This window comes from Pelobates fuscus, chromosome 10, assembly GCF_036172605.1.
Source record: "Pelobates fuscus isolate aPelFus1 chromosome 10, aPelFus1.pri, whole genome shotgun sequence".
Lineage (NCBI taxonomy): Eukaryota > Metazoa > Chordata > Amphibia > Anura > Pelobatidae > Pelobates > Pelobates fuscus.
In genome coordinates this window covers 54,504,695-54,519,699 of record NC_086326.1, presented here as the reverse complement: position 1 = coordinate 54,519,699, position 15,005 = coordinate 54,504,695, and the positions used below count along the sequence as shown (strand labels likewise).

Here is a 15,005-nt window from a genome sequence, read left to right as displayed (position 1 = left end):
ACCTATATTGTGAGGAATACTGGTGTATAAAGATTGTGCATCGCTACTGACCAGAATATAATCTGTTTTCCATGATATATTTTGTGAAATTTGGAGCAGGGCTATACTGCCCTTGAAATATGATCTAGTGGTGTATACAAAGGTTTGCAGGATGAGTGCTCAAACCTGGGCTACATGGTGTGACTATTTAGCATGACGCCCAGCTAGCCCGGTCTAGAAGCTATCCATTTCGACATTCTTGGGGACTTGTAACTGGTCTGGAGGATCCTGCCATCTACAGAACGAGAGACTTGTTTGAAATTCCTATCTTGTATCACTCGGAACCTGGCCAGGGAATGATATGGTGGAGGGGATCGTCTCCTAATATATGGGATGGCTGACCAGTGCCTGTGGAGCATGTAACTTTCAAGACTTCGGTGCAGGTGACGCCGGCGGTTTGGATGGATGCCTGCACCAATTCTAGCACTTTTCTTTTTTCCCTTCCTAATTTTTCCCTTCTCTCTCTCTCATCCTCTCTCTATTTCTTCTCCCCCCCTCCTTCCTATCCTTAACTCTTGACAGATTTCCTTAATCCCTTTGGGGGGCAGCTGACGAAAGCGCGTGACAAGATGTACCTAGCCTGCCAACACGACCATCACAACAGAATTAACGCTTAAATATATCCCCATTACACTTGGACTAGACCTTGATTATACCTTAGAAGGTTGGATATACAAACCCTTGTTAGACCTGTCGTAGTACTCTGCCATCTGGGATACTGTTTGCTATAAGCTAATTGATTCAATGTCGGCTATGAAATCGGTTGAACTTACTTATCTATTGCCATGTATTTGACTGTGTGATGTGATGTTTGTTCTCTTGCATTGTCGGACTTGTTGCGCTTAACTAGAAAAACACAAAATAAAGATTGTCTTAAAAAAAAGAAAAAGGTTTGGAGGATTATTTCAAGTTATTCTGATAGATTTGATACATTTGTTTTATTACTATATGATTGTCTATTGTATATTAATACTGCCTAGAAACTATTTTAATTTGACAAGTTGTATTGATCACTATGTTAATTTGAGTTCCGACAGCCTTAGCCTGGGAAAACAGTTTCCTGTGTGATTTTATTTTCAACAACTTAAAAAAAAAGGTCAATTCGCTAGCTTAGTATATTATATGACACATTTATGTCATATCAATACACTGATCACAAGAACTATAGGAGTGTGGTTTTCAAAAGGCAACCTTAGCTTTTGTCACATGGTGAACTGTTTAAAAGAAGAAGTAACTGATAGTGGAAGGTTTAACGTTAAAAAAAAACAAAAAACAATAATAGATTTTTGCAGTTCAATGAGTTTTGCATTGTTCTTTGGGTTGGGTCTGATCCTACTGGTTTTATCTTTCCTTGTACTTTTTTTGTTGCATGTTTCGGATGATCTCATGTTGGCCGGGCAGTTAGATAAAGATACAAAATGCTTTAGTAGCAACAGGTAATGGCAACCCAATGAACTCATCCTGAGCTAACCTAAAAATAAGTCTTTTTATGTCTTTAAAATCACGAGTTTCTATTTTAAGACCGTACGCCCAGAAGACATGGTTGCATGTGTAATATTATTGTTACAGGGTATAATATAGTAGGTTACAGGGTATAAATACACAGAACAACCTCAATCTCTCATCGATCACAGGTTCTCCAGTTCAGTTCTCTCCGTGGTTTCTTGAAGAACATTCCACTATGATTAGAGTGCTGATCTTCACTGTGCTGCTGGCTCTGTCTCAGGCTCATGATGGAGAAAAAGAAGATCATGGTAAAGTAGAAAATAAGCATATGTAGTACAGCTATTTTTTGTTATGTTAGACTAATACATTCTCCATCAGAGTGGCTTGTAATTTCTAAAGATATTTCCAGTAATGACCATAGTAGTAATTTGTACAAAGATTTATAGTAAACAAATACATGTATATGTATGTACACTGTCTGTATCTGACATTTTAGAACACAAGAAGAAGAATGAATAACATATCATGTAAACTCTGCTGCAATATTATCTGAGAATTCTATCAGTTTTTATGTTGGTTCAGATAGAGATTTTTATTTGGGGTAGAAATTAAAACCTCAATTTATATTTAATATATTCCTATGTAAAGGTTTCAGATCTGTGTTATCTTGGACAGACATGCTTCATGCAACTATATAGTATTTATAACAAATAAAAAGTGCCGCGCAACCGTATTAAGTAGTGGGATATTTTATCAAGTCACAAATCAAGACAGTACCTTTTGGATCTATTCTTAAGCTAAGGCATTATGGCAAATGTAGTCCTGGGACACTTAGAAGAAAAGTGTTCAACAAACATTGGATAACATAGGCACTGTAGATATTTGTGCATTACATATCTGCTTCGTCACAGTTAAGTCTACACGGCCTACTTTCTATAGCCATTTCCACAGTAATTACCATGTAATTAACAACAAGCAAAGGTGCCATGATGGAATTCTATTCTCTATGAATATTACTGAAATCATGATGACAGAAACTGTAGCGGAGAGCCGATCTTGCACAGCTATTCTCCACTAGAGATTCCAGTGAGGCTCAGGAACAAGGTGATGTTAAGTCCATAGGCAAGGTTTCCAGCAGGTAAAGTAATACAACAGTATCCCCATCGCAATCCCAATAACTGGACGACACACAGTTTCAGGAGTAGACTGACAAGCTTTATTCCACAGTTCCTTATAAAGCCCTCTCCCATGCAAGGGAGGAGGTTCTATCACTTAAGACATTATCCAATCTCTAAGTAGTAACCTCCCACAGATCTCCTCCCCTCCTCTAGCATCATAATCCCCTTATTGTGTACACAGTTTTCCCCGAGTTTTGGATGTACCCTAAATACTTGGGGTACATCCACAAATCCAACATCCCCAGATAGCTCTATTCTGGGGGACCAACATACTTAAAAATTAGCCCATTCGGATGAATGGTTCGTGAGATATGGGGTTCCAAAGATTTGACCGACCGCATGGGTAAAGTATCCGAAAACAGTTCCATGCATTTTGGCCCTGCGGTCGGTCACAAACAAGGGAATGAAAACAGGCGAATTGCCTGTGTTATAGAGCCTGGAGAGGGTTTGAATGAATTCCCTTGTTTATGGGGCTCTTTCTACCGAACGGCGGGTCATTCGGTAGTTTCCATACGAATTTCTGGAAGTATGGAGGTCTCAGCGGTGTTTGCCTAGTCAAGTGTCCGATTTTAGTTCCAGACACTCGACGGCAAAACACCGCTGTTCGGTAGTTTAAGATGGCCGCCGCCACGTGTTTGTTTCCCGAATGGCGGCCACCCAGAGGACAAAGACCACACTGCACTGATTGCCAATTACCTGTTTGCAACATTGTTGCAAATGGTAATTGGAGGCACACTCATTCCTGGGTGGTCTGGTTGTTCGGTAGTTTCATTCCCTTGTTTTATTTGAATGATTCTACCGAACAACTAGAGGAATACAATTCTTTACATACATTTAACTGTCATTATACCCGGATACCATGCTTTCTATACATGTACATACACATTAAACCAGCCATATGACCAAATACACTTATTCTCATACATGTCGTGGGACAGCCCGGTACCAATCCGCTACACTGCTCCCCCTTGCCCACAAGCCGGCATACACAGTCTGATCCAACACGGATCGGCTTGGGGATGTCCGGGGGTTCACGGATCATTTCTCTAAGTCAGTTTGTCTTGACAACCCGTCAGCATTTCCATTCTGCTTACCCGGCCGGTACTGGATATTAAAGTCAAAAGGCTGTAGCGCCAAACTCCAGCGCAGCAGCCTGGCGTTGTCTCCAGCCACCCGGTTCAGCCAGACTAACGGGTTGTGATCCGTGAGCAAGGAAAAGGGCTGTCCATATAAATAGGGTTGTAGCTTCTTTAGGGCCCACACCACAGCCAGGCATTCCTTTTCGATGGCGGCGTAGCTTACTTCTCGAGGTAACAGTTTGCGACTGATGTAAGCCACTGGATGTTCCCCGCCATCGGCCCCGACTTGACTCAGTACTGCCCCCAATCCAAACATAGAAGCGTCTGTGTGAACAAGAAAACGTTTAGTTGGATTGGGAGCTGCCAAGACAGGGGCATTTATCAGTGCATTTTTCAATTGTTGGAATGCCTGCTCACACTCCGGGGTCCAGTTTACTTGGCGGGGAAGGTTCTTACGGGTCAGGTCAGTGAGGGGTTTGGCCAGGGCGCTATAATTGGGAACAAACTTCCGGTAATACCCTGCTGTCCCTAGAAACGCTAAAACCTGGGTCTTAGTCCTAGGGGTGGGCCACTGGGCTACAGCCTCTACTTTGGCGGGTTCGGGTTTTTGTTTACCGCACCCTACTCTATGTCCCAGGTATTGTACCTCAGCCATGCCGATACTACACTTGGCCGGCTTCAAGGTCAGACCTGCTTCCCTTATCCTATCTAGTACAGCTCCGATGTGAGCTAAGTGTTCCTGCCACGTATTGCTAAAAATAGCAATATCGTCCAGGTAGGCACATGTATAGTCCTGGAATCCATCTAGGAGTCGATCCACCATCCTTTGGAAGGTGGCTGGGGCGTTTTTCATCCCAAATGGCATGACCTTAAACTGGTACAAGCCAAATGGGGTGACAAAGGCCGACTTCGGGATGGCGTCTGGGGCCAGGGGGATTTGCCAATACCCTTTACACAAGTCAATAGTGGTGAGGTATTGGCCCCTGGCCATTCTGTCCAGTAACTCGTCTATCCGGGGCATCGGATAGGCGTCAGATACAGTCTTCTCGTTCAATCTCCTATAGTCCACGCAGAAGCGGGTCGTACCGTCTCGCTTTGGTACGAGGACTACAGGAGATGCCCAAGGACTGTCTGAGGGTTCAATCACCCCCAGTTGGAGCATTTCGTCGATCTCCTTACGCATGTTTGCCCGTACCGCTTCTGGAATGCGGTATGGCGTCTGGCGCATGGGTAGTTGCCCTGGGGTCTCGACCCGGTGAGTTGCCAGAGGCGTGTATCCAGGTACATTAGAGAACGTGTCGCGTTTCTCTTCCAATAGTTGCTGTACCTCGATCCACTCCTGTGGGCTCAGCCGATCTCCCAGCGTAACCTCCCCTAAATCTCCGGACAGCTGCCCATCCCCCAGCAAATCGGGGAGGGGTAAGCTGTCAAACTCTTCCGTGTTAGGGGCACAGATGGCGGTTACCTCCTCAGTACGCTCGTGGTAGGGCTTCAGCATGTTCACATGGAGCATGCGTCGCCCCCCAGTCCCTGTGCAGGGGCCGATAATATAGGTGGTATCGCATCTTTGCTCCACCACCTTATATGGGCCCTGCCAGGCGGCCTGTAACTTATCATGTCGGACAGGTTTTAAAATTAGTACCTTCTGCCCGACCTGAAAGCTACGGTCCCTGGCTCCCCGATCATACCATGTACGCTGGCGGGTCTGGGCCTCCTGAAGGTTTTCCCGTACCGTCTTGGTCAACGCTTCTAGGCGGTCCCGAAAGGCCAACACATATGGTAGGATGGGAGTGCCATCTGTGCTCCGGTCTCCCTCCCAATGCTCTCTAATAAGATCCAATGGGCCTCGGACCCTCCTTCCAAACAATAATTCAAACGGGGAGAACCCTGTGGATTCCTGCGGCACCTCCCGGTATGCAAATAGGAGGTGCGGCAGGAATCGTTCCCAGTCCTTGTGGGTCTCTGCGAAGGTTCGGAGCATCTGCTTCAAGGTACCATTGAATCGTTCGCAGAGCCCGTTCGTCTGGGGGTGGTAAGGGGTGCTGATAATAGGCTTAATGCCACAGATCCTCCAGAGGTGTTGGGTGAATTCTGCGGTAAACTGGGTACCCTGATCCGAGATAATCTCCCTGGGTAATCCCATCCGGGAGAATATCCGCATGAGGGCATCCGCGACCGTCTCAGCGTGGATGTTGGTCAGAGCCACTGCTTCTGGATACCTGGTGGCATAATCTACGACCGTTAAAATATACCGTTTTCCTGACGGGCTAACTTTATTGAGGGGGCCTATCAGATCCACCGCTATTCGGCTAAAAGGTTCCTCTATTATGGGTAAGGGGTGAAGTTTAGCCTTCCTGCGATCCCCCCTTTTTCCCACTCTCTGGCAGGTATCGCAAGTCGTGCAATATCTGCGTACTTCCTGGCTAATCCCTGGCCAGAAGAAACTCTGGGTTAGTCTGTACCTGGTGCGACTAACCCCTAGATGTCCGGATAGCGGAATATCATGCGCTATCCGGAGTAATTCAGCCCGGTACCGCTGTGGTACCACTAATTGTCTCCTCGCTATCTGGTCTAACCCCGTAATCTGTTTGGTTGTTTCCCTGTATAAAAGTTGTTTATCCCAGATAAACTTCTCTCCCTCCGCCCCGGGGGAACCCGTGCCAACCTTGTCCCTATACACCTGAAGCGTGGGGTCTGTTGCGACTTCAGCTACAAATTCATTAGGTGGAGCCCAGGGGACACATTCTAGAGGGGGGGTAGGGTTGCTTACCTGGACCTCCGGCAGTGTGTTGTGGTCCTGGGTGCGGGCCTGTTGTCGGGTGACTACAGGGTTGACCTCTCCTGTGGTGGGTGACTGGGGCTCAAAAGCAGAAGTGAGCCTCCCCAGATCGTTCCCCAATAAAACCTCCACCGGTAAATGTGGCATCAACCCCACCTCCACTTCCCCTGCCCCCGCTCCCCAATGTAAATGTACCCTTGCTGTAGGTAGCCGGTACACTGCTCCCCCAGCTACCCGGACGGCAACAGTTTTGTTCAGTTTTGCCTGATCTGAAATCAGGTGGCTCTGTACCAAAGTGATGGTGGCTCCCGAATCTCGTAATCCCCGGACTGCTGTACCATTCAGATATACCGTCTGTCGATGGTGCCGTAGATTATCCACATTGGCCTGGACCGGATCTGCCTCGTGCAGTACCTCCCATTGTTCCACAGTAGTAATGGGGACTGCGGAACCATATGGGGTGGTGACTAGGTCCTGGTAGTGGTGGGCTGCGGCCGCCCTGGGTGGAGGTGGGCCTGGACGAATCCAGGTGGAACGGTCCCGTAGCTGTGGGCATTCCCTTTTATAATGTCCCCACTTCTGGCAGTGATGACAGGGGCCAGCGGTGGGTTGTCGGAACCGGGGCTGTGCAGCGGGTGGTGGAGGTGGTGGTAGCGGTCTCGGTGGAGCTGGGGTGTAGTTGTTTCCCCCGAATGTTTTAAAGGTTGCTTTTGGAGCTGCAGGTTTTTGTGACCTGCGTGCATCCAGGTAGTCATCCGCTTTCCTAGCCGCCTCGGTAAGGGAAGTAGGGTTTCTGTCCCTTACCCATTCCTGGACCTCATTGGTTACTCCCTCATAGAACTGCTCCATCAGCAACATTTGTATTACATCCTCCATAGAACGTGCCTTGCTAGCTTGCACCCACCCGAGCGCTGCCCCCTGTAATCGGCATGCCCACTCTGCGTGCGAGTCCTTCTCTGTTTTCTTTAGATCCCGGAACCTCCGCCGGTATGCCTCGGGTGTTATAGCATACCTGGCGAGTATAATTTCTTTCACTTTACTGTAATTCCTTATTTCGTCATTAGGTACAGTCCGATATGCCTCTGCTGCCCTCCCGGTTAACCTTCCGGCCAAAATAGGTACCCAGTCCTCTGCGTTAATTTTATGCAGTGCACACAGTCTTTCAAAGTCTTGCAGGAAAGCGTCTATATCTTCCTCTGCCTCCACATATGTTTTAAAAGCCTGGTATGGTATTTTAGGCTTACCTTCCTGTGGCACATTAATTGCAGAGCTTTGTTCTGGTGCCTGTGTCCTTAGGATGAATTCTTGTACCTCGGCCATTGTCCTGGTAACAATTTCTGTTGGGGGGTTTTCCCCATAAAAGGATAGCCTGAACTGAACCTGCCTCTGGAATTCCGATCCTTGTGGTGTTCCTCCCGGCTCCCTCTGTGCCGGAACTGAATCGCCCTCCATTCTGTACTCTGCCATGAGTTCTGTAACAAGTACTGCTTTCTTCTTATTGCTGGCTTGTATACCCCTTGCCTCTAGGAGGTCCTTTAGCGTGGAGCGTTTTAGCGCAGAAAAATCAATCTCCATCCGTACTCCATTTACGCTTGTTCCTCTGTGAGTTTGGATCCCACCGCTGCCACCAATGTAGCGGAGAGCCGATCTTGCACAGCTATTCTCCACTAGAGATTCCAGTGAGGCTCAGGAACAAGGTGATGTTAAGTCCATAGGCAAGGTTTCCAGCAGGTAAAGTAATACAACAGTATCCCCATCGCAATCCCAATAACTGGACGACACACAGTTTCAGGAGTAGACTGACAAGCTTTATTCCACAGTTCCTTATAAAGCCCTCTCCCATGCAAGGGAGGAGGTTCTATCACTTAAGACATTATCCAATCTCTAAGTAGTAACCTCCCACAGATCTCCTCCCCTCCTCTAGCATCATAATCCCCTTATTGTGTACACAGTTTTCCCCGAGTTTTGGATGTACCCTAAATACTTGGGGTACATCCACAAATCCAACATCCCCAGATAGCTCTATTCTGGGGGACCAACATACTTAAAAATTAGCCCATTCGGATGAATGGTTCGTGAGATATGGGGTTCCAAAGATTTGACCGACCGCATGGGTAAAGTATCCGAAAACAGTTCCATGCATTTTGGCCCTGCGGTCGGTCACAAACAAGGGAATGAAAACAGGCGAATTGCCTGTGTTATAGAGCCTGGAGAGGGTTTGAATGAATTCCCTTGTTTATGGGGCTCTTTCTACCGAACGGCGGGTCATTCGGTAGTTTCCATACGAATTTCTGGAAGTATGGAGGTCTCAGCGGTGTTTGCCTAGTCAAGTGTCCGATTTTAGTTCCAGACACTCGACGGCAAAACACCGCTGTTCGGTAGTTTAAGATGGCCGCCGCCACGTGTTTGTTTCCCGAATGGCGGCCACCCAGAGGACAAAGACCACACTGCACTGATTGCCAATTACCTGTTTGCAACATTGTTGCAAACGGTAATTGGAGGCACACTCATTCCTGGGTGGTCTGGTTGTTCGGTAGTTTCATTCCCTTGTTTTATTTGAATGATTCTACCGAACAACTAGAGGAATACAATTCTTTACATACATTTAACTGTCATTATACCCGGATACCATGCTTTCTATACATGTACATACACATTAAACCAGCCATATGACCAAATACACTTATTCTCATACATGTCGTGGGACAGCCCGGTACCAATCCGCTACAGAAACCATTCAGAATATGGAAATTCGACGAATGATCTGATCTATTCCGATTTTTTCTCCGGTGCATCAAAGTAGAAATGTCTGAACTAATTCAAAATGACAAAAACGTGCTAACAGGAAGTCCTAGATAGGTATTGAATTATTCTGGAAAACAAAGTGCTATAGTGAACAAAAAGTGCAAATCTGGCAATTCATGATAATTTCATTGAGTTCTGATTGGTTTGTACAGGTACATAACATTTTGTCAAGGCCCAAACTATTTTTATTTTTAATGTTACTGCAGTGGCATTGCCACTCCCATTGCAATAAAAGACTTCTGGAAAATCCTTATGATGATGTTTTATTTTTAAATATATATTGAAGCATATGTAATATGACAATTGAAGAATTCAGTAGTGAGACAATGTTAATCTTTGTTTTCATAAGATCCTCCATTTTCTTTTAAATGTATATTAAATATTTTCTTGGGTACACGTGTTTAACAGTGTATTTTATCTTTGGCAGATATTTCATCAGAAGAAACCATATTTATATTACACATTTAGCAAATTACATAATATTCTAGTTCACAGAAGGCAAAACCATGGGAGGAATACCTCTTATTAAAGTTGCTATTTTTCTGAATAATGGAAATTGGAGCCTCTGATATTTCCTTAGGTGCACGCGTTTAACAGTGTATTTTATCTTTGTCAGATGTTTCATCAGAAAAAAACATAGAGAGGAGAGGTCACTGCCCAAATCATGGAAGCTCTCCTAACGCCTCTCTACCTCAATGCCCCACCTCCTGTGGGAATGGAACCAACTGCACAGCTGTAAATTGCACCTCAGACGCCAGTTGCTCCGGAATCAAGAAGTGTTGTGAGACCAGCTGTGGATTACAGTGTATCGATCCAATCTACAGTGAGTGAATGCATAATGATTCAACACTGAAATAAAACTTGATCACTTCAAAATGTTAGCAGTATAGTTTTAGTGGTGAGAGAAATCAGCCAGTTGATTATTATTTTATTATTATTTTGTTGTTTATATAGCGCTCCGTAGCGCTGCACAATGGACGGACTAAGAGACATGTAATTGTAACAAGACAAGTGGATGCTCAGAAACAAAGTGGTTGAGGGCCCTGCTCAATGAGCTTACATGCTAGAGGGAGTAGGGTATAGTGACACAAAGGGTAAAAGTAGGGGTAACGAAGTAGGTTGCTAGAAAAGTTTTCAGTGAGGGCTTAGTTGATAAATGTACTGATGGTGGTGCCTGTTAAAACTTTAGCAAATCTGGGCTCATTGTCACAAGTCAGGTTAAAACACCAATTCTAGTTTGGTTACTTTGGCCTTACTTTTGAAATTCACAACGAATTCCTGACAATACTCACTTTATGAATAACCGTCTGTGTTCAGGAAGTATCTCATGCTTCATATTAATGTTAGGCTGTATTTTTTACACACAAACAAAAAGAAATATAAACAAAACTAGATATTGAAGGTGGTTAACAAAACCTCACTCGATGTTTGGACACATGGTGGAATGCTGTTGGACATAGAATTATGAAATTATCTCTACATCGTATCTCTCAGAATTAGCAATATCTTGCATGACTTCAGATTGACACATTCATTTTCTCTGTTCTATATCACATTAATAATTACATATAAAACATGTTGATACTGTTTTTATCGTCTTGTTAAAGTATTAATATTAAGAAATCTGACCCCTATAGTGACAGTCTGCAGTGGGGATGAGGACTGCGCTGAACCATTAGTCTGCTGCAAAAAGAGCTGCATTGCCACCTGTGTGCCCTCAAATGGCATCCCTCCAAAGAAAAAGAAAGTAAGAGTCAATCTACAACTAACTGTTTTTTTTTAACACTTTTACATTTCCTATGCATTGTTTCCGAATTAAATATTTAACTACAGATTAATTCACAAGACAGCAAAATAATACAATCAGAAATGCAGGACTGAATTAATTTGCAATTCTTAAAATATTAGATTAAAATTACAAATACAATTTTAGGAACCTAATTAGTATTATTCCGGGAATTTATAAAGCACCAGCTTATTCCGCAGAGCTTTACAATATTATAAAGTGGGAAATGTAACAATAAATGAGACAATTCCAAAATGTTACAGGAACAACAGGATGATGAGGACAAGCTTACAATCTAGTAAAGCCTAATATGCCGGTAATAGCACACTAATCAGAACAATTGGGCTACCAGAAAGCAGACTTCATTAACAAACAATAGAAGGACAGTTCCAGAGTTGATGTCAGGTTCAGGAAGTGGATTGATCCAGGAAGAAATGATTTAGGAGCAGTGGGATAAACTAGGGTCGATAAAATTAATGTAGAATCTTAATAGTGAGGCAGCATATTACTTGGACCAACACAGTGATGTCTGTTCTTAAGAAGTGCCTTTTAGAAGGGACGTGTGTAGGTCAAGTCCCTCCATAATTCACTCACATTAGTCATCGTTGGCATGCACCTGGGAGCTCACCACACGTACAGCCTAGCAGATTTGCTTGCTTAGAATTTATTTAAAATCAAGCAACACAATGCAGCAATAAGACACTTTGATTTGTACCTCGTGGTGTTTAATCATACATCTCACTTATTCAATGCAGACAGTGGCATTTTTGTTTGTGTTTAACTATTATGTATTTTCCTGTGTTCAAGTATTTGCTTCTTCGTCATGTTCAAATGAAATACCACAAAAAAAAGAACAAAAATCAGGAGTAATGGTATTGGTGTAACGTTCACTTACATGAGTGGATATATATATATATTTTTTTTTTTTTTTCAGGTCATCTACACAAGAGTTTATTTAAAACTAAAATTGTTCATCTACACAAAAGTTTATTTAAAACTTTTATTACAATAAGATAAAAATTTTTTAATTACAACACCAACACACCCACACAAAGTATATACAAGGTGATTACAAATCAGAAAAATGGTCAGAGCTGTGGCAACTGACATTTAATGTGGATAAGTGCAAGATAATACATGTTGGGTGTGAAAAACCCAAGGGCAAAGTATAGAATATTTTATATCCTACTAACCTCAACATCTGAGGAAAGGGATTTAGGAGTAATTATTTCAGATGACTTAAAGGTAGGAAGACAATGTAATAGAGCAGCAGGAAATGTTAGCAGAATGCTTGGTTGTATAGGGAGAGGCATTAGCAGTAGAAAGAGGGAAGTGCTCATGCCATTGTACAGAACACTGGTGAGACCTCACTTGGAGTATTGTACGCAATACTGGAGACATTATCTCTAGAAGGATATTGATACCTTAGAGAGAGTTCAGAGTATGACTACTAAACTGGCCCATGGATTGCAGGATAAAACTTACCAGGAAAGGTTAAAGGATCTTAACATGTATAGCTTGGAGGAAACACGAGACAGGGGGGATATGATAGAAACATTTAACTACATAAAGGGAATCAACACAGTAAAGGAGGAGACTATATTTAAAAGAAGAAAAACTACCACAACAAAAGGACATAGTCTTAAATTAGAGGGGCAAAGGTTTAAAAATAATTTTAGGAAGTATCACTTTACAGATAGGGTAGTGGATGCATGGAATAGCCTTCCAGCTGAAGTGGTAGAGGTTAACACAGTGAGGGAGTTCAAACATGCGTGGGATAGGCATAAGGCTATCCTAGACTTAAGATAAGACCATGGACTAACTAAAAGTATTTGGAAAATTGGGCAGACTAGATGGGCCGAATGTTTCTATGTTTCTAATCTTCTAATTGGAATGTGAACTAAAAAACTGATTGTTTTAGACCATCAACTAAATTGCTTTGCATTGCGATAAGAAAATAATCATTTTTTTTTTTCCAAAGGGTTTGATGACCTCTAGTGGTGGAACTTAGAATATTAAGCTGGAATAAAGCACTATGTGCTAGCTTGTTAGTATAGTTAGATAGTCTAAAAAGTTTCATGAAATATGAACCATCTGTTAACTGGTGATATATCAGCTAATTCATTATATAAATCAAATGATTTTGCTGAAATATGTTTTGGTATAAACTCCTGTCTTTGGAAACTGGATGGAATAATATGTTACCGCATAGTTACCGCATTTTAATAAAAGTGAGGTTCGTAGAAGGGGGGTAAGAACTAGTAACAAAATATGAGCCAACTCAAAAGTCTGCTGACACCGAGTATCAAAGCAAGTGAAAACCTTGTAACAAACCTGTAACAATGTTACAGACTTAAAATGAAGGGAGGGAAGATGTAGGCATATGCAGGTATAGTAAATCGACATAAAGGATAGATAACTATCAATACCCTACTTTGCCTTTCAGGGAACCCCTAAATAAAACATACTACCTACTTCTAATAATGGAAAACCGCACAAACAAGAGATTCCACACTAGCCAATTGCCTGAGGGACTCTGAGTAACAGCGAATATACGAATGCTCCTTCTTGCGGTAATGGTTTAAACCGCACGTAAGATCTGACAGATGAAATAGGCAATAATTATATATGCAGTTAGAAAAAGTTAGAACCGGTAGTAGAGGTTCATAAGAGACAACTATGTTAGTGCAGGCTGACTCATAATATCATGGCTTTTACCACTTTCTCATCCCCTATGATTTTTGTTCCTTTTTTTGTGATAGTTATTCTTTACGGGTGATCCTCAACACAGGAGTATTAATACTTAACGTATATAGCTCATCCCTTCACTCTCGCCACCACCCCCACCAACTTTTTTCTTTTCTTTTTTTTATTTAGCATGAAAAATCTGATTGAGAAGAGATTGCTTCCAGGTCAAAGTAATTTACCCAGGACTCTGTGTTTTCAGAGAAGCTATTGTGTGGAATTTGACCACTTAAAATGAGTAATTAGCAAAATAGTAAATAAAATAATAAAGTGTAACAAAACTGCCATTTGCTGTGTATTATTGTGTGTGAAGTTCTCTTTGCTATAAAAAATACTAACTCAAACAGTAAATGCTATATTATCTGTTTGGGAAGAACTGACAGATATACAGATTAGACAAGTTGCCTGCAGAGGAGAACCAATATTTAGTTATGTATTTATTGCAATGTTATTGGAACACTAAAGTGCAAAGAATACATCTTAAAAACAGGTTTTCTGAGCGTTAACGGCCAAAAACTACCCACTGACCTGCAACAAGATACCACCACGATCGCTCACCGACTCGGGGTACAGAGGGGAACAGGCGGACGCCCTTCTTTCAGCCCCCAAAGACCGGGAAGGCCAAGCGCCAAACCAAGGCTTACTATCAACCGACCCTCTGCTCCCTGGAGACTTACCTCGACGGCTGCCGGGGATACAACGAACCAGGAGACGGAGAGGTGAGCTCTGCTGTACCCGCACACACCCCTGCGACAATGAAACGGCGCACACAGAAAGGCCAGCAGCACTCACCGGCAGAACAACCTGATATCGGGGAAATGCTGCAACGCCAGACACAAACCAAGATGGCCGCGGAGGAAGCCTCCTCCACACTAACGCGGCCTGCCCCGCCAGCCCAAGCTTCGGCTTTGCACAGTACTGAGCTACCAACCCTCAAGGATATAGGGGAACATAACTTGGCTACTAAACAAGACCTCCAACATTGGATGCACGAGATCCAAGAACTGATAGCCAAAGACATAGGCACCATAAAAGCAGAGGTGCGCCAAAAGACAGACAAAATAAGCGCAGTGGAGGAGAAAGTTGCAACAACCAACAACAAAATAACCCAGCTTAAAGAAACAGTGTACACACTGCAAGCAGCCCAC

At 43.3% G+C, this 15,005-nt stretch overlaps 1 protein-coding gene across 1 annotated transcript; it reads left to right on the top strand.

Moving 5' to 3' along the window:
* Positions 1-1,656: 1,656 nt before the first annotated feature.
* Positions 1,657-14,069, top strand: LOC134575290 (small cysteine and glycine repeat-containing protein 7-like). The gene is made up of 4 exons (XM_063434551.1): positions 1,657-1,793; positions 9,943-10,149; positions 10,964-11,073; positions 13,990-14,069. Exons 1-4 carry the CDS (start codon positions 1,721-1,723, stop codon positions 14,005-14,007), a joined length of 408 nt encoding a protein of 135 aa, XP_063290621.1. The 5' UTR covers positions 1,657-1,720; the 3' UTR covers positions 14,008-14,069.
* The last annotated feature ends 936 nt before the right edge of the window (positions 14,070-15,005 follow it).

What these genes read in the sequence shown, in the direction of transcription:
- LOC134575290 (XM_063434551.1), top strand. Translation starts at nt 1,721, where the DNA reads ATGATTAGAGTGCTGATCTTCACTGTGCTGCTGGCTCTGTCTCAGGCT. An exon ending in TGGAGAAAAAGAAGATCATG is followed by an intron (nt 1,794 to 9,942) that starts GTAAAGTAGAAA and finishes TATCTTTGTCAG; the next exon opens with ATGTTTCATCAGAAAAAAAC. An exon ending in GTGTATCGATCCAATCTACA is followed by an intron (nt 10,150 to 10,963) that starts GTGAGTGAATGC and finishes TGACCCCTATAG; the next exon opens with TGACAGTCTGCAGTGGGGAT.